This window comes from Neltuma alba, unplaced genomic scaffold, assembly GCF_004799145.2.
Source record: "Neltuma alba isolate B1F8T4 unplaced genomic scaffold, ASM479914v2 tig00011526_pilon, whole genome shotgun sequence".
Taxonomy (NCBI): domain Eukaryota; kingdom Viridiplantae; phylum Streptophyta; class Magnoliopsida; order Fabales; family Fabaceae; genus Neltuma; species Neltuma alba.
In genome coordinates, this window is record NW_021636192.1 from 52,341 (window position 1) to 77,259 (window position 24,919).

The 24,919-nt window shown below is 34.1% G+C and overlaps 3 protein-coding genes across 4 annotated transcripts; 2 read left to right on the forward strand and 1 right to left on the reverse strand.

Annotated features, from left to right (window-relative positions):
* Positions 1-2,032: 2,032 nt before the first annotated feature.
* On the forward strand, positions 2,033-6,426 carry LOC114714718 (ER membrane protein complex subunit 3-like). The gene is made up of 9 exons (XM_028899479.1): positions 2,033-2,144; positions 3,438-3,597; positions 3,687-3,780; positions 4,132-4,251; positions 4,382-4,430; positions 4,777-4,876; positions 4,971-5,032; positions 5,195-5,253; positions 5,973-6,426. The coding sequence occupies exons 2-9, from the start codon at positions 3,446-3,448 to the stop codon at positions 6,075-6,077; spliced, it is 741 nt and encodes a 246-aa protein (XP_028755312.1). The 5' UTR covers positions 2,033-2,144; positions 3,438-3,445; the 3' UTR covers positions 6,078-6,426.
* A 7,624-nt stretch (positions 6,427-14,050) lies between these two features.
* Positions 14,051-16,002, forward strand: LOC114714713 (fruit protein pKIWI501-like). Its single transcript, XM_028899473.1, has 2 exons — positions 14,051-14,168; positions 15,139-16,002. Exons 1-2 carry the CDS (start codon positions 14,154-14,156, stop codon positions 15,616-15,618), a joined length of 495 nt encoding a protein of 164 aa, XP_028755306.1. The 5' UTR covers positions 14,051-14,153; the 3' UTR covers positions 15,619-16,002.
* Positions 16,003-21,847: 5,845 nt separating this feature from the next.
* Positions 21,848-24,446, reverse strand: LOC114714719 (F-box protein CPR1). 2 transcript variants are annotated; one of them, XM_028899481.1, is made up of 3 exons: positions 23,205-24,446; positions 22,715-22,805; positions 21,848-22,573 (listed from the first exon to the last, which is right to left on the reverse strand). In XM_028899481.1, exons 1-2 carry the CDS (start codon positions 24,326-24,328, stop codon positions 22,766-22,768), a joined length of 1,164 nt encoding a protein of 387 aa, XP_028755314.1. In that variant the 5' UTR covers positions 24,329-24,446; the 3' UTR covers positions 21,848-22,573; positions 22,715-22,765. The 2 variants fall into 2 exon arrangements, with proteins under 2 accessions (XP_028755314.1, XP_028755313.1); XM_028899480.1 differs by having other exon boundaries at positions 21,857-22,573; positions 22,643-22,805.
* Between the last annotated feature and the right edge of the window lie 473 nt (positions 24,447-24,919).

The window sequence follows — 24,919 nt, forward strand, 5'->3', positions numbered from 1 at the left end:
TTGGTTGTGTTTGCTGTATTTATTTATAACTAAAATACATGTTCCCTCACCACATTCCTTGTTCGCATCACCCACTTAGCTATCCAAATCAGTAATTTGTGTGAGTTGCGTGAAAATAAAACAAGAATAACACTGGAAGTATTAAGTATTTTGATTTTAAGTGATTAAATATAAAAATGGAAAGTCAAAATTCCAATAGGACCTGCCTACTAATCGAAAATCACAACAAAATTTCAATTTGATGTTAACATGCAAGGGGAAGGGAAGAGAAGCAAGTACCAAATTTCCACTGGACGCCAATATTGAGCCCATCAGACAAAGTCTCTTTGAAAACAAATTCAATGTTGTCTCCAAACACTTCGATCAGATACGAGAAAAATCCCCACGCTCGCTGCAACACTCTCCCATCATCAAATCATAATTAATTTTCACAAATTTAATATTGATTCAGTCGCTATTCTAATACCCTTCCAGCGGTTAAGATAGAAGTTAATTTGAGAGTTGAGTTGATGTTATATGTAAAACCTATTTTATTTTACATATTTATTGTTTTTTTTCAAATTATCTATTGATAATCTCTCGATAGAATTAAGTAGAAGAATGAGAGGGAAAATTAAAAAAAATAGTTAGAATGTTTTGAGAAAAAAAAAAGTATATCATAATTTAACTAATATCCTCAATCCATTCAAATTCAAATTAGTTAATTAGATCTTACGTTAAAAACTCGGATATATACCTTTCTTCGCTGGAAGGCCTGCAAGAAGGAAAGGAAACAAGTTACAAAAAGCGGCCATTGATCTGCGAGAAACTCAGATTTTCCGGGTGTGATGAATCTGTGAGTGATTGCAGCGAAGAACTTGAAGAGAGGATCAATGGCTTCATGATCACTATTATCTGCTCCTTCTTCTTCGGATTCTGGTTCTGGGTTCTTATTAGCATCAAAGACATGCCTCCTCTGGGAATAACAACACAAATTTCTATCAACTGGGAATTGACATGATGATGATGACGACGACGGAGAAGAATCATTATAGCGATGCACGGAAAAATGCAGGTTTCTTGATATTCTGGGTCGTAGCTTTCTGGGCAGACAAATAATATTATTGCTGGAAGAATAGAGGTCGCATTTGTTGAGAGAGAAGAATTGGGAAAATATGGCTCTTCTATTCAACTTTGCTTGGGAAATATTGAAAGGTGAGGAAGCCATTGAAGATTGGAATATAATTTCAAAGACGAAACAAATGCTGTTTGATGATTTCCATATTGGCGTATATTGATCCAGGCCCAGAAAAATCCATTAATTGACATCAAAGCTAGGTATCTTTGGATCAAGTCATATACGAAATACTACTTCGCCATTGCAGTTGCGTCTATTGCTGTAGAGACTCTCTCCCCAAGCATACCAAAACATCATATTGCTTAATTTTTACTATTGGAAGACCTAGTTTATGCATTTACTAATCATGTTCGAGATTACTACATTGTTGGTCATGAACTCAATAAAAGCTTAAAGCAACTAGTCTTTGACAAGTGAGCTTTCATCTAAATCGAAATATTTATAATTGAACTTTTACTGTATTTGAAAATTTATAAAAATTTTCATAATTTATAACTTGTAATAATAGTTAACTAATTTAAAAAGATTAAGAATTAAGAAAATTAGTTAAATTAATTATTTGTAATACATATGTTTTTTTTAGAATATCCTTGCTAATCATATGTATCAACTAGAACTACTATTTGATAGATTATTTAACATATGTAATTGCTATAAAGACTACTTTAAAAAAAAATACATAAATACAAAAGACAAAGTGAAGTCTTATATTTAGAACTAAATTAAAAGTTAAATTAATTCTTATATTAGAGATCGGAAGTAGTATTAATAATTTACTCTTTTTAAAAATAAAACTTTGTCGTTCTCTATGAATAATGAATTTTCTTTTACGCCCAAATATTAAAAACAAAATAATATCGCGGAGAAAATGAATTGATTTTATAACCCCTACAAAATACACTCTCCTCCGGCAGCAGCACTAGATTCTGTTTTTGTGCGGCATTCCACGCCTGCTCGAGCTCGCCGTAGGACGCCGTCCGTCGTTGTCAGCCCCGCGTGGTGATCTCCGTCAAGTATTGAAAAAAGGTACGAACTTTGTCTTCTCATAAAATCTGGTGAGATTGATTAGCTCAATCTGGCTTTGAATCCAGATTTGGATTTGTTCCCTGCGTCGTCTTTTCATTGTCAACCCTGTGTTGGACGCCGTCGCACCGTTTCGTGCTTTGTTTTAATTTTGTTCATTTTAATTAATTGGGAGGTCAAATGGCAAGAGTGTTATCAACCTATCATTGTCATTCTTCAGTGGCTTGAAGGAGTTGCCTGAATCAATTGGGTTACTAGGGCATCTTCGTTAAAGTATCCCGAACAGAAATTAAAAGGTTATCATATCAACTATGCATATTTCAAAGATTTCAGTGAGGGCAGATGCCTCCGGTGATTGTAATATGGGTCGGCCTATGCTTCCGTGGGTGCTTATTGCAGCGTAATGAGCTTGATATGGGAGGTCATGAGGTAGAGTGGGAGGGAATTGAAAAGGGGCAGTTAAGGGAGCAATTTGAGGGTTTAAGGTTATCAGGTTGATCTATTCAGTGAACGATTTTATGTGGTTGTGATAATGTCAGTAGCTTTAAATTTTGTGTTGGAAGGATATACAGAAATACCCCTCTCAAATTTTGAGGGCTTTCTGCTATCTTGGATCCCTTATTGCCATCCCTGCATAGTCTGTCTATCATGTCGCTTTCTTGATACCTGGCTAATTGTTCCAAGTTTTGATGATTCCTTTGGTGATACTGATTTATTTAAGAGGATAAAAGGTTTATTTGGCTTGCATTTTAATCACTGTGTATATTCTATCAAAATTGCTAATTTGAATGGGCACTTTGCTGGGTTTTCAATATTTGAGATCAATACCCTGTTTGAAGTTCAGATCCCGAGGTTCTTATTATCATATTGAGTTTTGGTCCCCATTCCTTTACAGATACCTGGTAGTAGAACGGATTTGGCTCATAGATGTTAGATTCTTGGATTTGGTAGTGTGTACTTATGCATGCATTGAATTTTGGATTTAGAATTCGTTAGTTATTTTGAGAGCAAATATCCATCAAGTTCCCCTTGATGAGGTGAATCTGTGGTTGTAAATTGGCGCTGCAGAGTGCTGAAAGGTATTTTCATGGTTTTTGCTTTTTACGGCCAAGCTTGAGAAAACTGCATTTCAAGGCTATCTTCAAAGTTTTTTTTCCCTTTTTTTTGGTGGGGGGGGGGGTAATTCTAACTTGTGAATTTATTGTTTTCCAAAATTTTTGAAATTAATTACTGTATTTTGCTCCTGCATGGAGCTGTAAGCGTCTGGTGCATGACATACATATTTGCTTGCCAGGTTTTAGGACTATGGCGGAAGATCTTGTGCTAGACACTGCTATAAGAGATTGGGTACTGATCCCTCTCTCAGTTGTTATGGTCCTCATTGGTGTTCTCCGCTATTTTGTTTCTAAACTTATGCGCTCTTCTCAAACCCCAGATGCTAAAATGGTGAAAGAAGGGTATTTTTAATTCCTTATCCAATTGTTCATTATATGTTAGGGATTTTCTGAGTTTGATGAGGTTGTTTTTTGTGCTGATGATAATCCAGACAAGTTGTTCTTAGAGCTCGGAATTTACGTGCTGCTGCTAATTTTATACCTTCAAAGGCTTTTCGGGCACGCAAGATTTATTTCTGCAATGAGGTTTGTTTGTCTGTCCTGTATGTTCTTTTCTTGAAAATTTTGTTCGTGTTTCTTGATTTGGATTTCTTGAAGAGTTGAAGTTTTTGTTGTTATTATGGGTGATGACTTATTCAGGATTTTGGGGTTAATTAGTTGTTGCCTAAAGCTCTTGTGAGATTTCTTGTCCTGGCTTATGTTCTTGTATTCAGACCTGGCTTTGGCTGGATTATATACTCAGCTGTGGAATATCTTTGAATTTGTCATTTTTAATCCCACGAGTGAGAAGTTAACGAGTCTGCTGAGTTTTATAAAGTCTTAAATAACAAAATCCAGTTAAAAGATGAATTAAGATTGTGTTTATCTTTCTTGAAGGAAAATGGTCTCTTGTTTGTTCCCAAGGGCCAAGCCCAGAATCCACAAGCACAGATGTTCTCTGATCCGAACATGGCTATGGATATGATGAAGAAAAATCTTTCAATGATCATACCTCAGGTATTGAAATCTACACCTTCAACATTCATTGGTGTAGAATCTTAGATCATACTCACATTTTACTGTAGTTTAAGCTATGATGCAAAGATTTAATTGTTAATTGATTATATGCTTTCCCTTTGTTTTACAGACTCTTACTTTTGCTTGGGTGAACTTTTTCTTTTCTGGATTTGTAGCAGGTATCTTTTATTAAATTACCTCTCCTTTGATCCTGGATGATTGTTGTGATTTCTTGATTTTATGGACTATGAGCTCATACTCTTCATGGCATTATATATCAGGATGTTAGCAAGCTAATTTATTCTGTTAATAATTAAAGGGATAGTCTTTACTCTTTTAGTTTGTATAATACGGCACCAATGCTTTATTTTTATTTTTTTTCCTGACATTTTATAGTAACATCTCCTAAATCACGTTATTGGTTCTGCATTTCCTAATTTTAATGCCTGCCGCGGTTAATGTTCAAAAGTTCAGGTAGTGTTTTCACTTTATAAGTGATTGAACGAATCTATTTATTTCCTGCAGCCAAGATACCCTTCCCATTGACTCAGAGGTTTAGGTCAATGTTGCAGAATGGGATTGACTTAAGCACAGTGGATGTTAGCTATGTCAGTAGTCGCTCTTGGTAATCCTCATTTTTATAGAATTTATTTTTACTTCATGAGTCTTTAGTTGTTCCCCTCCAACCTTGTTTAATTATCATTATTTTGGCGTTTCAGGTACTTCCTGAATCTGTTTGGGCTAAGAGGGTTCTTTAGTCTCATCTTGGGGGAAGAAAATGGTTTGTGATGATTTTAAAGCTGTTGTAAACATGAACACGCTCACTTTTAATTAGATCCTGAATTTCATAAATTTTCTATATTCAGCATGTTGCCATTGCTTTTTATGAAGTTTGGGATTTGGATAGACACTTATTAGAGATTATATGATGTTCTGGTTACAGCTGTGGATGATACGCAACGTATGATGCAAATGGGTGGATTTGGTTTTGATCCTTCAAAGGTACCATATTGTGTTCACTGTTGTATTTGCATGTTGTCAAGCCTTGAAGATGATTTCTGTTTTCTTGAAGCTTTGAATTATAGAATAATTGGTTGAAGTGCTGTTAAGCACCCCCTTCAAGAAAAATTCTCTTAATGTGTGAACAATTTCTTCAGGGAGCCTCTTTGGATTATATTTGGATATATACTCGCAATTTCTTAAGAAATTGACACCTTAATTCCAAGATAGATGGTGTGCTAGGCCTATAAAAGAAATGAAGATGTTTGATAATTTAGGGATGCTTGAATTGAATATATATTTATTTGTGGGACTCCTATAACAAAAACGATAAACTAAGCGGAAGGTTCTTTGCTGAGAATTTGGCTTGCTGTAATCTGTCTCAATTTGAGAGCAGTTGAGTTAGGGGAACCGGGAATAAGACAAAATTTAGACACACTCGGAAGGTGTTTTCTCTCAAATTTCTTCTTTGGAAAAAGAAGGGGAGTGATAAGTACGAGGTTTTCTAACAGCCATGATTGATCTTATGGAAAGGTTTCTCGATAATATTCTATTATTGAAAAGCCTGATTGCTGATACCTATAGTGAGCAGAACCATTCTCTCTACTGAAACAGTGGTAAAAGTGTGCATCTGTAAAGTGTGCATCTGTATTTCAAAGGCATCCTATTTTTTACCAGAATTTAAAAGGAGTTCATCATATGGTTAATTTCATTTTGCTCAGGGTCTCAGTGCTGAGAAGGACAATCTTGACATAACCCAGCATGATTGGGCTTTGCCCAATGTTGAGCATCGTGCTGAAGCTGTGTTGAAGAAATTGGTCAGTTGAACAGCTCATGAAACGGGCGGTTTGGTAAATTTGCTTTGTGATCACCAGCACAGGGACGTAGATCATCTTCAGCTGTTGCTGTTGCTGTTGGCCTGTGAAGATGTAGCTGATCAAGTCGAGATCGTAGATTTTATTTCTATGCTGAAACTTGATGATATTTTTAAATATTGATCAGAAAACAAGTTCACAATCTTGTAGAAACCATAACAGAAATTTTCTTCTTGCATTCTACTTTTAGGCTGGTCACGAGAGACTAGTTTCCCATGCAATGTTGGACTCTGAACTCGTTGTAACTTTCGTCTGTTTCCTTAGTTCCTTGAAAAGTTTTGTCTGATATATTATCCTTGAATAGCCCAAAGCCTGAAATTAGAAGCTGTGGAATATCAACCAAACTAGTAAGTAGGTCAATGCCTTATTCGCTAACGAGTTTGATTCTTTGAAATGTGACAATAAAAGGAAAATTGCTCCCGTGGTCTGCAGAAATAGAAGTCACGCATCTACATTTACTAATTCATCTAGTCACTCCTCTATTATTTGTATTCTTCTACGGTTAATGCTATCAAGAGTTAAGCTCTCTTGCCAATTACCATGAAAACTCTGCCCTTGCAACAAGTAATTTTGTTAATCACGACTTGTGTAAAACTGCAGTGAAACGAAGTAGCGCCCAGTCTTATAATGAATAGTGTTCGATAAAAAAATTCAACTTTTGCAGTGGCAGGTAGCAACTGAAAACTGGAAGGCAGTTGAAAGAATTTAGATTCAGTGGAATTGAAGAAATGCAGAGTGCGTACAGTGATGTAAAGAGGGAAGGTGTGTAAAGCACTTAATCATTTATTTACTTTGAGAAAATTTAAACCCATAATCAAGAGCCTTTTAAAAGGTAAACAGCGTCCTCGTTGGTTGTCGGAGCGGGAGTTTCCCTACATGAGAAAAAAGATCTCTAATGCGCAATTCATGAGTTGTGCATCAGAAGATTCTCGTTCTCCTAATACTTTCAAGGGGATTTAAAAAATGAGGAGCAAATGTCCCAAATTCTTTCAAAGAAGACTTACCCAAGCAGAATGCTACTCATGTCAACAGTAAAACTTAAACCTGCTATTATACTACCTCCGGTCCTTAATATAAAACCCCATTTGACTTTTTATTTGGTCTTAATTATAAGACCCCAATCCATTTGTCTCTCATATTTATGTATTTTTTTTCCAAAATAGTCCCTCTAATAATGATAGTTCTAGCCAATACACTTAATTAGCAAGGATATTTTAGGAATGACAACACTTCTTTATTACAAATAACTAACTTAATTTACTTCCTTAATCTCCTCAAATAAATCAATTGGGTCTTATAATTAGGACCGGAGGTAGTATATTATACCGATCGAGCAAGCAAGTGCTTGAGGTAATAACGAGTTCGAACTCTTGACATTTTATCGTTGAGAATAAGTTATATGCCACTAAATCACAAGATTATTAGCAACCCCAAATCTATGGAATTACAATGATATTCTTACTAAGTTACGTGTAATATTATCAATTGGTGAAGATTGAATTGAGGCAGTTAGTTTGGGTGAGGAGGAGAGGGAAGTGAGAGGGTCCCAAAGCCTAACTAAAGTTGGAGAGAGGGGCCCACAATGTTGCCAATTATGGACACAAGAGGGAAGGGGCAATGGGGCAAAAGGGTAATAAAAAGGAAAGTTCCATAAAGATGGACCAAAGGGAAAGGCAAAGGTGTCTCCCAAAAGCAGAGTTCCAGAACCATCCCCTCTGGTTTTAAGGTTCCAACGCAGTTGTACCATTCCCCTTCCTTCCTCTTTCGCTCTTCATAATCCCTTCATCAACATCATATTTCTTTTCAACTATTTTCGATCTATATGTCAAAGTTGGGAATCCAACTCTCAACCATTTGTTTGAAGCACTAATCTGAATTAATATATATATATGTTCAGATGCATGTAATTATCAATATAGATCATTTAATTTGAAGCCTTTCCTTTCTTATACACAGTACACACAGCGTCATTATTCTTTCATGGACTTCAATAATGCAAATCTAGATCCGTCTTTAATTTGAACTTTGCCTTCGTTGCATTGCTTCCTTGAGCCATTTTTTTCAAAAGAAGTCTACATCAACTGCATACGTTCAAATTCCTTGGTCAATTAAATTCAAAAAAAATGATATCCTTTTCTATTAACTTCTTATTAACACCAACTTATCATCATTGAAACAGCCTCTTGTTGTTGTGAAGTCTAAATTTCCCTTTCGTTAGTAATTCTGGATTATGGGTGGTTTTGGTGTCCTCTCAAACCAAAAAAGCAGGCACACCTATATCGTGTTTATGTTTTATTAAAAGAATTGAGGGTAAAGGGTGAAGAAAGGACCATACATAAAGTAACTAGAATAACCTTCTATGCATTGCATTTACGTATATAGTTATTAAAAATTCAGTCCGTATATAAATAAAATTAAGTTTGTAGATTTGAAAGGGAATTAGTACGAATAAACAAGAAATGGTCCACATCACAATGTGCCTTGGCGAAGAAAAATGAGAAAAATTACTTGCCATTTAGAGCGTGCTCATGTTTTTGTAGATACATGAGACGCACATCAACATGCATTCATTTTTAATATAAAAAAAAATTATGATGGGCAATGTAAGCATGATTGCTTGAATTTAAGTTATGATAAGCAGAGAATACACTTTTAAATCAACTAGTGTCGTGAATACTCAGTAATAGTTGAATCTGATTCAATAAATATTAAATGCAGGCACATTTCTTAATTTAATATAAATTATTGAATTCAAACTTTCGTTCTTGTGAAAAATTAGTGCATTTCATTAACCTCAACACTAATAGTCGGTTGATACTTTTTTTTTCCTAATACAAATGTACTCTCCTAACAAAGACAATCATGTTCAAAGCATTATCGAACATGTAAGCATTTCTCTCAACAGAAATTTAAATTTTGATTATCATGTTATGAGTGACTAGTCCTTATATCAAACTTATCATGAAATTGTTGATACAGATAGTGCTTTTTTGACAAGGTATTTATAAACACATTTTACATAGTTAATATAAAACCTTCTTATATACTTACATCGTAATTTGTAAATTACGATTGAAATATGTTTATAAACGGACCCTGGACCCGTACAAGATATTGTGACGAGCGTGAGATGGCGAGAGTTGACCAGAAGGAGGGGGAAAAAGTGAGGTGGCATGTGAGTGGTGCCACGATGGAGATGTGACAGGCCATCCTCATCTTACGTGTTTTCAGTCTAACCAACGTCATTCTTTTGCTGTCCCTTTATTTATTATTATTATTATTTCAATCAAATGAAAATATTCTCTCTCTCTCTCTCTCTCCCCACCTCTCCCGCACACAATGAGATCGCAAGAATCTCCGCCAACCTCTCAATTCACGGGTCCCATATGGGCCGCCAAATTATTGGTCCACCTCATCAATTTATAATTGTATATATATTAAATCAAATATATAAACATGTCATACGTATTTAACTACAAGTTGGCAGATTACGCGAAATTTAAACAAGTAGTCACACTGCTTAGCACTTATCAATAACATCATTAATAAGTACTAACCTTCGTGGTTGCCATTGTGCTCGACAATATCATGCAAACTTGTTACCGTAATGGAACGCACATTTATGATGTATGCTTAATATCCATTTATTTGATATCTCAATTAATTGATCTTAGACGTCCACTTATAATCTTTCTTCTGATTACGTTGAGATCATTCTCTTGATCTTGTTTTATAGCCAAAGAGTCAAATTATTTTTATTCTTCAATCAAAATAGATGCACTTCCTTAAAGATAAGTATTCAATGAACTGATATACAATTTAACATTATACAAGTGTATTTTAAGAGGTTATGTCATATTTATTTTAATTATAACTAATTTATTTGACTTTTTTTTTATCTATTTAAATTAGTTGAGTGATTCTTATATAGTTCTATCAAGCACTCAAATGAGTTATACAGATTTTTGCATAATAGTAATTAATGTCCAACAATTAATTTAGGGTTAAAGTGCAAGTTTACTTGGAAAGTTTTTACTCAAGAATATTGGGTACTGAAAAAGTTTTTTTTTTGGGTGTAAATTTGTTTCAGAAATTTAAAATTTGTAATAATATTTCTCCATACCGTTAGTTAACAGTCAATGTCACTATTTTAACAGTTAATGTTAATTTTTTAACACTAGCTAAAGGATGTCATTGCTATGATTTTAAATTTTCTGAATAAATTTGCACCTAAATAAATTTTTAGGTGCCTAATGCTCCTAAGTGAAAACTTTTAAGACAAATATGAACTTTAAACTTTCTCCATCTCTGTTAATTAGTGAACAAGATTTTATATTTAGAATTAGAATGAAAACTTGACTGGTTGTAATTTCATTGAAGAGCAGGGTAATGAATGGGGCAAGTGAAAATAATAGGACACCAAACTAAACCTAATTGATGAAAAGGAGGAGTGACATATTTATGAAAGGAGGCGCCGCCCCAACTTTTCTTACAACCATGACAAAGAAGCTTTACAGATGTAAATTTGGCCAAAAATAGAACCACACACATGTCTTTATAAGTCCACAAGGCATCTCATTTGATGAAAGCAAATTAAATCAATTTAGTAGTGAATGAACACTGATTAATTAGAATTAAGTCGAGATCAAGACAGAGACGAAACTGAATAAATTAGGATTAGTGCAAGTGGGGGAGTCACTGAAAGAAAGAATACAAGAGCGAAAAGAATTGATGGAGAAATAATAGACTCTGTTCCGATCCATTCTGTGACATTTAAGAACCTTACGTATTCATATATATAATTTAACTTATCTTCTTAACCTTATCTTCCACATCTTCACTACGCAATAATAGAGATCATTACGTAACTGGACGTGAGAATATTATTGCCCCTTGTATATTCAACCAATGGATTTTGGAATCAAACAAAATATGAGTTAAAATCTCGATCTAAGTCGATATTATATGATAAACAAAATTAAAGTTCAACCTATTCAAAATGATTTCAATTAGGACCAGAATTAACCCTTAAGTAATTTCTTATATTTAGGACCGAAGGAGTAATATCAAATACTAAATCATTCACAATTTATAAATGTTGAGTATAGATTATTTTTTTCCCATAAATTGAAAAGAAAAATACTCTTGATGCGATTGTCCTATACAATAATATTTTTTATCAACATAGTTCAAACTAGAAAATCAGAGAACATGTGGCGGGTTGCATTGGAAAACAACATAAGTGCAACAATTGTTTAGCAGGGGCTCATCACTACTTTTAAAATTGAGAAAAAAAATTAAAATTATATCACAAAGCAACAAATTACGAAATCCAATACAGGTTACATATTTTAAATTAATCATACCCAGGGCAATTATTAGTTTGAGTGGTTAAACAATTATTTTTCAAAAAATAAGATTTCAAAGTTCAATATAAGAAACGAATATGTTATTACTAGACGAGTTTTGCATACACATGATCCGACCTTGTATGATTACAATTAGGTAGAACACAATATGACGTCTTAAAACTAATTGACATATAAAAAAAAAGTTTCAAGTAAAATATATTAAACGGCTTTTGATGTTTTGACCTATGTTGATAAATTTGATATGCGCGTAATTAAATACAGAATTTGGTGGCGGGTGAATCTTTAAAGCAGCGGCCAGGCCGAAAAGAAATGGGAATCTGGCGAGGGAAGGGGGCATGGTGATACGATCTGACGTGGCAGATCAGAGGGTCCGGAGTCACGCGAATCAGACGTGGAAAGCTTGCGCATGTGGGGCCATGTGAATGTTTTCTTAAAGGGCGGTGGTCTCTCCCTTTTATTCTACTTTCGGGTGGGCCCCACCCCCGCCTTGTTGAACGGTAATGATCGCACTCGCTGTCTCTCTGCTGGCCCCACTCCACCGTCCCAGTGGGGCCCTTTCCTTGTCGCCTTTGCCGTTGCCTCTCCCCATTTTCAAAACCCACTCCTTCCCCAACCTCAAAATTGGTTAACAGCATTACTCATTCACAGTAAAAGCTGCCATCATTTTTCACCCCAGTAGCCTTTATCTTTACTTCCTTGTAATTATTTAACAATCTCACCTAATATTAAATATATAAGATCTTAATTTATTATGTTTTTTAAATTTATAATATTTTCCAAAACTATTTGATTGCACATTACAGACTTTTTCATGAAATGCAAAAAATTTAAAGAGTGTATTTGAAAAAAAAGACTTTTTCATGAAAGGCAAAAAATTTAAAGAGTGTATTTGAAAAAAAAAAGACTTTTTCATGAAATGCAAAAAATTTAAAGAGTGTATTTGGAAAAAAAAAAAAAGACAACGTAATATCTTCTAATGTCCTTTTGGTCCTTCATATAAAACCTACTATCTTTGGTATTTAATATAAGAGCTCATTGACTAATTTGAGTAGATTAAAAAAATTACTACTACCTTTGGTATTTAATATCTAGTTATTTGTAATAAATAGATATTATATTTTCTAAAATATCCTTGCTAATCAAGTATATTGGCTAAAACTATCATTATTACAAGAACTACTTTGAAAAAAATGAATAAATATGAGAGACAAAACGGATTGAGGTCTTATAACTAGGACTAAAATAAAAATCAAATGAACTCTGTGTTAAGAATCGGAGTAGTATTTAAGTAATTTGATTGGATTAAAAAATTTAGGTGAGTTAATTAGTTATAAAAATATTATATTTTTTTTAAGAAATCATAATCATCTTCTTTAATAACCTGTTTTTTTTTTCTCATTTGATTATGGTTAAGATAATATCAATAGAGGTAATTTAAAAAAATTGATAAATATAATAACTAAGTTTTATATTTAGGACCAAAATTAACTCAATAATTAAATCCTCATAGTAGTATTAGCTAGATACACGAAAGAGTACACCATATAGCCACTTACATTATTACTAGCTAGATTAGAGAAGGCTTGTGTGTGTAAGCAAAGAAAAGTGGTTACAGATTTTACTTCAAAGTAAGTATAATTACATAAAGAAGGATCCAATTGACATTTTCAGGTGCCCAGCTGGCTAACTCTGTTGGTCGGTTCAAGCAGAGCAAGTATGGTAACCAAAATCCAAAGAACATGAACCCATCATCATCAATCACATTACATCCCATGTTGCCCTCTCTAAAAGTTAGATTAGTATGAGAAAAATTTTAATAAGCTCGATTTAAAAAATTTTAAAAATTAAGGTAAAAGTTTTTAACTAATTTTTATTACCCTTTTATATTACTTATTCTTTTTATTAAAATTTTAAAACCCCACTTTTCTAATTTTTTAAATATAACTCATTAAAATTTTTCTTTTTCTTCTTTTCTTTTCATTTCCCTCGTACCAAGCAATACCTAAAACTGTGATCCCCACTGATTCTCCTTGAAACATCCTACTCATTTCATCATCTGCCCCTCCATTGATTGCCTCTCTTTTCTTTCCCAACTTTTATCAAAGATTTCAACTTTTTTATATACCGAACCAAGCTTAAACAATAGCTTGATGATCTGGTCACTGTACATAGTGCGATTTAGAGTGTGTTTTATATTAATAGAATGATGGTTATTTATGTTGTTTTGTGTTTTAATCTAAAGTGTATCGTGAATTAGTCCTAGGGTTAAAAGAACAGTTGCCTTATATCAGTCGTACGATTTCAAGTGATAATTAGCGTCAGCCCATTTTTCGATCTCGTAGATTACAATGGACATTTACAACTGGACAAGGCAGCCAATGTCTTTTAATTTGTGTCAGTGATATGAGGTGTCTGCTTGAAAAAGATTCGTCCAAGTGGCGACTTTCTCTCTCTTCTTTCTCTCTCTCTCTCTTGTGTAGTCGTTATTCAATTATAATTCTACATTCCTAAGCCCTCTATATATACCGCTCTCACTTTGATCATCTCACTCACAACTCACAAACCCATTTCCTCTCTGCCGCCTTCACGCACACACCGCTCACAAACTTTCTTCCTTTCTGCTCTCAGTTGTCACTCTCTCCTTTTTGCTTTCAAAATGGCCAGTGTTGAGGTAATAATATAACTCAAACACACTGTTCATTTCGATCTTTAATTTTTTTCTGGTTTTTGTTCTGTACATTGCGTTACAGTTTAGTCCTCCATGCAGATCATGGTGGAAATATATGAAAACCTACTTATATACTGCACAAAATCTGTGTTTCCGCTTATCCCCTTGGTTTTTTACTTTGGTTCACTAAAATTTCCATAGATCAACAAGATCGCGACGCGTAAATTTGATGTTTTCTCATGATCCATCTGCAAATTACTACTCACTGCGTCCTGAGATGATCGATCACGATATAAATAAATCTCTAAACTACATATCGCTACGTGTATTCACTTATCAACTTTATATATCTTCTTGATCTCTCTCTGTTTGTCATCAAGAACTATAAGCAGTTCATATATTACTGTATGGATCGACGATTCCTCTTTCTATAGCTCGATCTCCAGGTTTATGCGATTCAGAGTGATCACCTTGATCACTAAGTCTCATAGCTTTCTTGATCATAAATAGGATGCTTCAACAGGTAACTCCCCCCCCCCCCAATTTAACGTTCTTATGAGTATGGATCGAAGTCCAAAAAGTCAAATCGATCACCTCAAATATATTTGCTGCCAGAGTGAACTATTATCAACGATCTCATTCGATCTTCCTTCTGCTCTTCTAGATTCATAATCACACGTAGCATCCAATGGACAGATCGTCGATCAATCTCTTACTTCAACCCTTGTTTCCTTTTTCTGTTCTTGATATGTGAACAACGATCATATATTTGTATATTTAGCCTCAACACACAAGTTCTCTGTCAAAAATATGCCAATCTAACAAGGATCGGCTCAATGATCAACAAGATCTGGTGCTCTTAGTTCACTGTTTATTGTAGTTAGAACAACCTTTTTGCGTGCTAAAGTTTCATCGGACTCATAAAAAAGAATATATGCTAGAATACTCTGTGAAATGAATATGGATCTTGCAGGTTGCCCAGGCTCCAGCAGTGACAGAGAATGAAGCAACCGAGGTAACCAAGGTGGAGGAGACAACCCCAGAACAAGCTCCAGCAGCCACCGAGGCTGCTGTCCCAGCAGAACCAGAGAAGACAGAACAACCAAAGGACGAGGAAATCACAGAAGCACCAAAAGAAGCAGAAGCAAAAACAGAAGAGTCTGCAGAAACCAAGGTGCCAGTTGAAGCTGAGACCAAGGAAGTTACACAGGAAGAAGCAAAGGAGGAAGCCAAGCCCACAGAAGCTGCACAAGAGGAAGCCAAGCCAGCTGAGAAAACAGAGGAAGTGAAGAAGGAAGAGACCGAAAAAGCCGAGGAAGTTAAGGAAACTCCTAAAACAGAGGAATCAGCAGCAGCAGCAGAACCAGAAGCACCAAAAAGAAGTGAAGGCCGAAGCTACTGTGGAGAAGAAAGAAGAAGAAAAGGAGGAAGCAGCCAAAGAAGTCACTGTTGAGAAGACTGAAGCTTGAAGAGCCAAACAAGTCACTTTCTTTTTGTTTTTGCATGTCAATGTTGAAAAGCCTTTCTGCTTAATTTGCTAGTTTATTATTTTACTACTATTTTGCTATTCAGGTGGCTGGTGGTGAAGGTTAAGTATTCTAGATGGGGCTTAAATTTTATTATATTTTTAAAAAAATGGAGGAACAGTATGCCTACGTGTAAGCACATGGCTCCACGTCAGCAGATATATACGGTTGCCATGTGTTAGGGTATGACTACGTGATTCTAAGGGTTTTGTATTGAAGTGAGGTGGCTATTACTACTACTAGAGTTTGTGGATGATGGTGTGTTTATCTGGCATTTGAATAAATCATAATTTTATTATTTTTATTTTTGCACATTATGAATCTTTCTTTAATTTCCCCGCTTGATTTGCTTGCTCCAGCTGCTCTCCAAAGAAACTTTTTTTTAGGTTGGAAAGTCATTACATATCAACTTTAGTCCTGAAAAGGCTACAAATAGTGTTCGTAACCAACAATTTAAGGTGGACATTGATGGAAATGGAAGAATTTTCAATGACATGGACCGTCTTGGTTCCCATAAATTCTAAGGCTCAACAACCATAGTTCATAATAAAAGTCTACTGATTAGTGGGTGTTTGGGTAATTAATATTGCATTTTTAAAGGGTTGATGCCATCTTTGAAACCGTGTTTAAAGGGCCAAAACACCATTTTAAGGATAAGTAGACCAATGAAGTCAAATTTTATAAACAAAAATCAATGATTTCAGATTTCAGAGATTAAAATTAAAATAAAATCAAATTTCAGATACTAAAGATATTATTAGTTCTTTTTAGAATAATTATTTAAAAATTTTCATTTTTTCTTCAAGTAGATTTGATATGCAAGTGAAGAGGGGGAAAAAAAACAGAATAGAACGAACAAGCTGATGGTTGAGTTGATAAGCAGCTTTATCCTTATAAGGAAAAAAATATAAATTCAAACCCCCGAAAAGCATACTTGGTAGGAGAACTTTGACTTTAAATGCTCTCAATCTGACTAGGATTAATCTCAAATTTAAAACAACTTTAAAATATTTTGAATTTTAATAGAAAAAAGAGAATAGAATGGTGGACAAATGAGACCCACCAAAACCTTTAATCTCTTTCTCTTATATATTGCATTGCACCTGAAAAGAATCATCTGCCACAACATTTTGCTCATTTAGATAAACATACATTTAGGCTTTTGTAAGCGGTTGTACAAACATATTAGAGTGTGGGCATAATGAGTCGAAGTGGTCCATTAATTCAAATTGCCTTGAGATTTGCTTTTTGAACATGCGTGTACTATATATCCAAACTCCCATAACAAGGTATAATATTTATATTATGTACTTGGTACGCATTTTATGTAATTTTTAATTGAAATTATTATTTTAATTTCAATTATTTTAAAATGTAAAAGAAATTAATCTATTGAAATCAAATGCGAACAATCCCTCCTTACCAAAAAAATACGAACAATTCATAATTCATTGTCTATAAACACTGAAAATTGCACATGCATGTTGCTGGGTTATATTCGAGTGCGGTATGTGTTGATGATGTTGACATAAGACTTTGTTTCATTTTGACTCCCGTATTTTTGTTTCCCTAGGTTATTTTATCTAATTTATAATTAAATTAATATATAATTTAATTTTATATAAATATATTTTAGAGGGATTATATCATACTACTTCCAGTCCTAATTATAAGAGTCAGTTGACTAATTTAAAAAGATTAAGAAAATAAGTTAAGTTAGTTATTTGTAATAAATAGGTGTTGTCTTTCCTAAAATATCCTACTAATCAAGTGTGTTGGCTAAAACTACAATTATTATAAGGACTATTTTAGAAAAAATTGAATAAATATAAGAAACAAAATGGATTGGGGTCTTATATTTAGGATCAAAATAAAAATCAGACGAGGTCTTATATTAAAGAGCGAAGGTAGTATTTGTTATGATTGACTAACTTAATTATTTAACTTTCTTACCCAACTCAGATTAATTAAGTACTCCTCAGATCATGAATGTAAGACCCTGTGTGGATCTTACATCTAATACCAGAGGGAGTAACAGTTATATTTAGGATAAGAAAAAATTTTCTTTGTTTTTTTTTTATAAGAGACAATTACCTAAATTATATTGTTCAAAATGTTAGTTAAAATTAGCCCAGAAAAATAAGTGTGTAAAAAATGCAACTTTTTGGCTAAAAAAAAAGCTCATTTATGTGAAAGAGAGATAATGTGTGGGAATTAAATACAATGATAAAAGTAATATGAGTAATTAAATAGGAGTAAAATGAAAAATCAACAACTAAAATTTGAGACAACCTCTAAGCCTATTTTATAAAACATGATATACTTCACAATTGTTTGTTATGTAATAAGAAACGGAAGCAGTAACTTATTAATAATCAAAAAGTTGGCAAGGCTTGGTTCAGTGGGTAGATTAGTTATAGTTAGTGAGTGAGCTTTACAGTATAATACGGTAACATAAAATAATTATATCATTTTTGCTTATAAATGGCAAAAAATTTAAATCAAAACGTAATAAACTAAATCGATCAGTTTTGCTATTGAAAACCAAACTCACCCTAATCGATCTTGTTTGATTCAGATTGGCGTTCGGTATAATTGATTTAATTCGGTTTTGAACAATTTACTGTTATGGTAGTGAGGGTAATCTATGATAAAAACAAGCAACTAAAAATAAATAAATAAGTAAGTAAACGAAAGCAACTTATTCAGAAGAACTCGACTCCATCTCCATCTAATAATGTAGGATCACTATCCTCTTCCTTGTCATTATTGAATTATGGACTGAGAAACTGTCAGATGATAAAGATATACTCTCTGTGAACTTGTCTTTTTTTTCATTTTTTATTAAAGATATAAGGTTATAAGTAGTAATAAAATTATGAAAAAAAAATTTCATGTCACTAGCTTACAGGATTATTAATAAATTTTTTACACTCTTCCTCCGTGGATTCATAATTAAAAGCACTAGGCTTATTACATATTTCTCACCAACTTCTTTTAATATGCTCTCAGTGGATTCACAATTAAAGGCACTAGTATAATTTACATTATAAAATAAATTTTATATTAAGAATCTAATGAGTAATTTTATTTGACGTAACACGAATTCTTACCTTTTTGCTCATTTGTCTTAAAATTATGTTGTCATTTGCTTTCCGGGTGTAGTAATTTTTTTTAAGAATATAGTAATCAATACTAATTTAAAATTTTGAAATTTAACAGTTATTTTTTTTAGGGATTTTCCTTTTAATATACTCTTAGTAGATTCATAATTAAAGACACTTATATAATTTATATTATAAAATAAGTTTTATATTAAGAATAGAATAAGTAATTTTATTCTATGCAACACGTATTCTTACTTTTTTTTTTTTTTTGCTCACTTGCCTTAAAATTATGTTGGTTGTTTAATTTTGTGCCGAGACATGCTCGGGCCTGCATGAACCCCACAGTTGGAATTGACACATAATTAATGGCCAATTCTTCTCCTGCTTGAATGAAAGTGCAAGCCATCTTGTCTTCTTTTTTCTGTTCCAAGATTTCTTTCTCTTTGTTGAACGCAGAATCAAGCCTTGGAATTCGCTCCTTCTTTCGATCTGTGAACCCTCTGGTGGGAGTAAATTAGGACGATAATTTTAAGCTGTTTTTTTTTTCAATGTATTTTTATTGGCAAAAACAAAAGAGAGATCTTTCACGTCTTTTAAAGCGAAACGAGCTGATGATGACCATCCTTTCAACGACATATATAACAAATTTACTGTGTTTATTATAAAATCTATTTAATTAATTTGATTAGATTAAAAAAATTAAGTAAGTTAATTAATTATAAGAAATATAATTTATTTATTTTTAAATATCATAATCATTTTTTTTAATATTCTCTCTCCGTCTTCTACTTGATTATAGTTGACAAAATATTCATAGGGTAATTTTAAAAAATTGATAAATATGAAAAATAAGTTTTATATTTAGAACTAAAATCAACTCAATAATTAAGTCTCATATTAAGACTAAGAAGAGTAGATGATCTCAGACTACTAGTTAATCGGAATTGGCAAATCAAGTTTTAATAGAGAACTTAATTCCTGAGCTCCTTAGTTGATCATTTAGTGAAATTTTCTTATAAGCCTGATGTTAACTTTTATATTTTTGATCTCCCTCTACTTTCTACACAAGAGGCGGCTGGTGATGAAAGATGGTAGAATTTAACGTGTTTGATTTGTATTTTTGACTTGTTTTTAACCTTTATCAGCTCTTCATTCGAAAAGAAAAAAACGAAACGAGCATTCCTAGTCCTAATTAATTGTCATTTCAACTTTTTCTTCGATAAGACTGAGGAAGGGACTCGTGTATATATAGTTACTTTATTTTCTTCTGTCCTGATGCCACTGCTTTAAGCAGTTGTTGATATATGATTCAAGAAACACAAAGTGACAAATGAAAGATATTGGTAAAGTAAAGTGTAAAAAAAAAAAAAAAAAGAGGGTATTAATTAGCGGCGCTTCTTGGTTGGGTGAGAAGAAAGCCGTGGCCTAATAATCTTATATACTCCGTGATTCAAAGAAACTTTAATGATTTGATTTTCGACCGAAACAATTCATTAACACTTTTATCCTATCAACGCTATTTCTGCCTCCCTTCTCCGATACATGTCACTTTGTGAAGGGGTTCGATGTTCTGAAAAAATTGTAGACCTAATAGTCTGGGACACCTTCATTATAGAAAATAAGTAAATTTAGCAACCTTCCTTGACATACATGTACGTAGTCATGACTTATATTTAGAATATAAAAAATTAATATTACCCCTTCCGTGAAAATTATAAGAGCTATATAATTAATATGCAGGAATTAAGAAAAAAACCGTTCAGTTATTTATAATAAATATATATTTTTCTAAAATAATCTTTTTAATCATTTGCATTAACAACACTCATTCATGAAAATCCCTTGATATGTACAATACTCCCTCCGTTCCTTATTATAAGAGACAAATAACCGAAGTACGTTGATAAAAAAAACAGTTAAAATTAGTTAAGAATAATTAATGTGTAAAAAGTATAATTTTTTTCAAAAATACCCTCATTAATAAGGAGAGAGAGCATGAGAGAGAACAATTAAATTATTAAAAGAAAGAGAAGTGGGAGGGAGAGAGAGTGTGAGTTGGAGATAATAAATATGGGTAAAATAGTAAATCAACACAAAAAAGTAGAGACAACTTGTAAGTGTCTCTTATATATAGGAACATGTCATAAGCATCAAATGTCTCTTATAATAAGGAACGGAGGGAGTAAATAGGATAGTTTGGGGGAAAATTATAAATTTATAAAATAAAGTAAAGGGTTAATATAATCTTTGATCTTTTAAATTTGTCTTCATTTTAGTTTTGATGTTTCAAATTTCAAATCGTAAATTTTGATCCCTCAAGAAGCAAAATGATCTAGATTTTTACATTTAATTTTTAAACTAAATATGAAACTATTATTTTTTTTAAAAAAGACAATACTTACATCAAACTTTTTATATCTATTATGTCAAATTCTCCTACCATACATGATTATTTGCCCTATTTTTCAAATATTAACATTTAATATGATTTAATTATAAATTCACATGAAATAAAAAGGGACAAATGGCTATAATTATTGAAAAACTTAACTTGATGGATATAAAACTTAAGTGTTTTTCTTTTTAAGAAAATTATTTTAGTTTCATTCGAGCTTCCTAATGATTCTCTGGAACTACAGTAAACACCAACATGATTCACAAGACTTCAGATGATTAATGTGTCCTTAAATAAATTTCTTGTTAATCATTTTAAGTAAAACGGCTTCCGACACACACACACATATTCATTAAAAGAGCTAGTTAGACAATGTCAATCAAGCAAATATTTAAGGCAGGCTTGGATTAACATTTGCAATGCATGCACCACATCCATAGACTTTATAAACATATTTGTCTTGGCTTGGGCAATCAATTTATCTTAAACTCCCACCTTATGCTGCCATCATCTTCAAATGTTTGCGGATTGTCTCGGTCAAGAGTCATATTTTCTTTAAATTCCCCCTCGTACACGTTAAAATATTTATTCCAAAACGACCTCCAAAATGATCATCACACATCCAACGCTCTACAAGAATTACAACAAACAACATTGCCAGAGTAATAAATAAGTATAATAGCCAAAGACCCTTAAATTTATACCAGCCCTTGGAGGCTTGCGTATTAATTTGTGTTGATCCCTATCAAACAAATAGTAAATAATAATTGAATTCATTTTGAATTCCGTGCAAACATTGCATAAAATCCAACCCTGTTGTAGTGTTTAGCGTATCGGGCAGATGAAAGACATGTTGTGCTGCCACATCATGCATGCTTCAATAGACAAAATTCAAAATGAGATCAAGCTGCTTGAATAAACTTGAACTTCGACTTGGCCTGCTTAAGATGAAAACTTGGAACTCAGTAGATAGGCCAGGCTCAGCACCCAGAATGCAGGCTCATACAACCTGTTATGAAGCATATAAAATAAATCACTCTTTTCTCGGGTTGTTCATTAGTATCTCCTCTCGCATGTCGAATCATCTCACGATCGTCATTTCACACGAAAGCAAGGAGTGATTATTACATATGGAGCTTTGTCAAAGTTTATCCATAACTCAGCCGGTTGTTTGCAAGAAAACAAACAAATTTACATGGTCAGCAAGAGAATCTTAACTGTATTACAATAGAAATATACGTCTTATATTTCTGTCGAGGTCAGCAGTTTTTGTTTTTGAGGGTCATTAAGCAAAGCATCCCCTGGCTGCTATATGGACTCCAGCAGAGTCAGTAAAACACCATATCATCTGGTATCTTGTCCCCTCTTCAGCCTTCATTCCTGTGAAGACAGGAACGGATAAAATGTAGGCAATGCAAGCAAAAAAGGAATCCTACGAAGAGTACTCACCAGTCTGTTGCTAATCGGTTTCACTCTTTCCCGGTTAGCAACCAAGTCTAATTTCAAAACAGAAGAAGCTACCTATTGAAAGGGCAAAGAGATATCGGAGCTACCGTTCGTTCCGCTGTTGACCTACAGTACCAATTTAAATCCCTCGGACAGGAAGGCATCCCTATAAAATACAAGCCACGATTAAGCAAAAGCAAGTCAGTATTACAGATGGATGAGAAAGTTGAAAGATCAAACTGGCCCCACTAATATAAACTGGAAGCAGATTTCTATTTGGATGGGGGATTATAATACATTGACTCCAAGTCAACGCAAGTCATCCAAAGACCAAGACAAAATGCAAGATCTGACAGCCCCACTTTTTTTTTCTTTTTCTATTCTGTGTAGGATTCAGTGTACACTGCACAGCATGACTTGCTCGAGTCTAGGTCAAGGTCAATTCGCAATTACTCACGCTAAATACATGTACATATAAGTTTATGAGTGGAGTCAATAGTTAGGGGTCAATAACAAAGAGTTATACACCAGGTGGATTTTAAATTACAAAAATTTCACTAGATACCTTTCTTTCTTTGCCTCCAACTCTTGCTGCTGTTTATCAATTCTACTTTCTAGAGCTGGTGGGACAAGGCTTCCGAGACAAATTGTTCCGTCAATTAACGGGGGCATTCTAGGGATTTGAATAGAACTGATTCCATTATTTTTCAAGTCAAACCAGCAGAGCCTCTTATGGTCCAGTTCCAAGAAAACCTTGTTTCCATCTCTCGAGTAGGCTAAGGGCCTCACAAATTTTAGAGATCCTAACTCATGTGATTCATTCAATGTGAACAAGTTACACCAGGTCTCTTTGTGTCCATATTCTTTCATAACCCAAATATCCACTCGCGTGTTTTGGTAATTTGCAAGCATGCATAGGGATCGCCCCAGCAGAGCCACTTCCATCTGAAAATTCTGATTTCCCAGGTCAGGCAGAGGCACCTCCCTAAAATTTTCGTATTTCAGATCAAACGCAATGATCAGATCGGGCGCATCGGGCTCAAGCTTCCGAGTGACGACCCAGTGTAAAGCCCCGCCAACAAAAACACCCATCGTGCGTGCACAACATAGGGCGTAAGGCATATGCTGAATGGTTTTCCAACTATTGGTTCTCAGGCTATAAAGCTTGACTTGAGAATCGAAAGTACGACTGTGTAAGTCAATATAATACGAAATCCTGAGCAATTTATAATCATCGGAGAAGGAATCATACCCAAACCCATAAACTCTGGCAGCGAATAAGCTCGTATCGGATTCTGGTCGTCGCTCCACAGGCAGCAAAGCAAGAATTTTATGTTTACGAATAGAGGGGTTCCATAAAGCTATATCCTCAGCGACGTTGCAGATGCAGAGCAATCCATTGCAAGAACCTAAGACCTTAAGGCGATTACCATAGCACATGAGAGGATGGACGACCTCGACGGCTGCATCGAGAGTATCGAAATCAACTATCTGAAGATCAGAATTCTGCCTGAAAATGACGAGATTGTTGCGGTTGGTTTCGAGTGATTTGTGGAGATGGAAGGAGATGAAGTGGGAGCCGTCAATCAGGGAACGCCACGACTTGCAGGTACAGCGGAAGCGGAGGACGGACTTGACGGGCAAACGAGAGAGAATATCGATGATGACTTCCAGCGGAAGATCCGCCATGGATGGGTTGAGGAGGAGGAACGCGGCTGCGCCAGTGCATCTAAGGGAGGCTACACTTTCGAGGACATTCGAAATTTAGGGTTTCCAAGCTTTCAGCCTGAGCAGAGGAGGCAAAGGGAAGTGGACGAAATGAATTGCGAGTAAAGTCAGTGAATTTTTTATTGGAAGATAAAGCGTGAAGTGGAGTGGTTGCGACGCTACCGCGTTTGGTACATGTGTGGTTCACAGTTACGGCTCTCTAAAGCGCGTGCGCCGCGAGCCGGAGGACTCGGATTCGGCCGGCTTTTTTCTACCGTGCTGAAGAAACAAAACACAAATGCAAAAAAAAAGAAATGAAATTTTTTATTTTAACAACTGTTATTAAGCATGGTATAAAAGGCGCTACGAGAGATCTAAACCTTGGACAGGAAAGCTGGTCGTTGTGTAAGTGATTAAAGTCAACTAATGTCTTTAATCTTGATTTTATAAAAATTATTAAAACATTACAAAAGTGCTATGCGTAAAAGACTTCAATCTTGCCATTAGTTCTAGTAAAAGCCATTTTTGCCACTTAAAGATGAGGCAAGAATATAAGTTTGAGTGAACGTCCAA

What these genes read in the sequence shown, in the direction of transcription:
- LOC114714719 (XM_028899481.1), bottom strand. Translation starts at nt 24,328, where the DNA reads ATGGCGGATCTTCCGCTGGAAGTCATCATCGATATTCTCTCTCGTTTG. An exon ending in TTGGAGGCAAAGAAAGAAAG is followed by an intron (nt 22,806 to 23,204) that starts GTATCTAGTGAA and finishes TGTATTTTATAG; the next exon opens with GGATGCCTTCCTGTCCGAGG.
- LOC114714718 (XM_028899479.1), top strand. Translation starts at nt 3,446, where the DNA reads ATGGCGGAAGATCTTGTGCTAGACACTGCTATAAGAGATTGGGTACTG. An exon ending in TATGTCAGTAGTCGCTCTTG is followed by an intron (nt 4,877 to 4,970) that starts GTAATCCTCATT and finishes TTGGCGTTTCAG; the next exon opens with GTACTTCCTGAATCTGTTTG. An exon ending in TTGGTTTTGATCCTTCAAAG is followed by an intron (nt 5,254 to 5,972) that starts GTACCATATTGT and finishes CATTTTGCTCAG; the next exon opens with GGTCTCAGTGCTGAGAAGGA.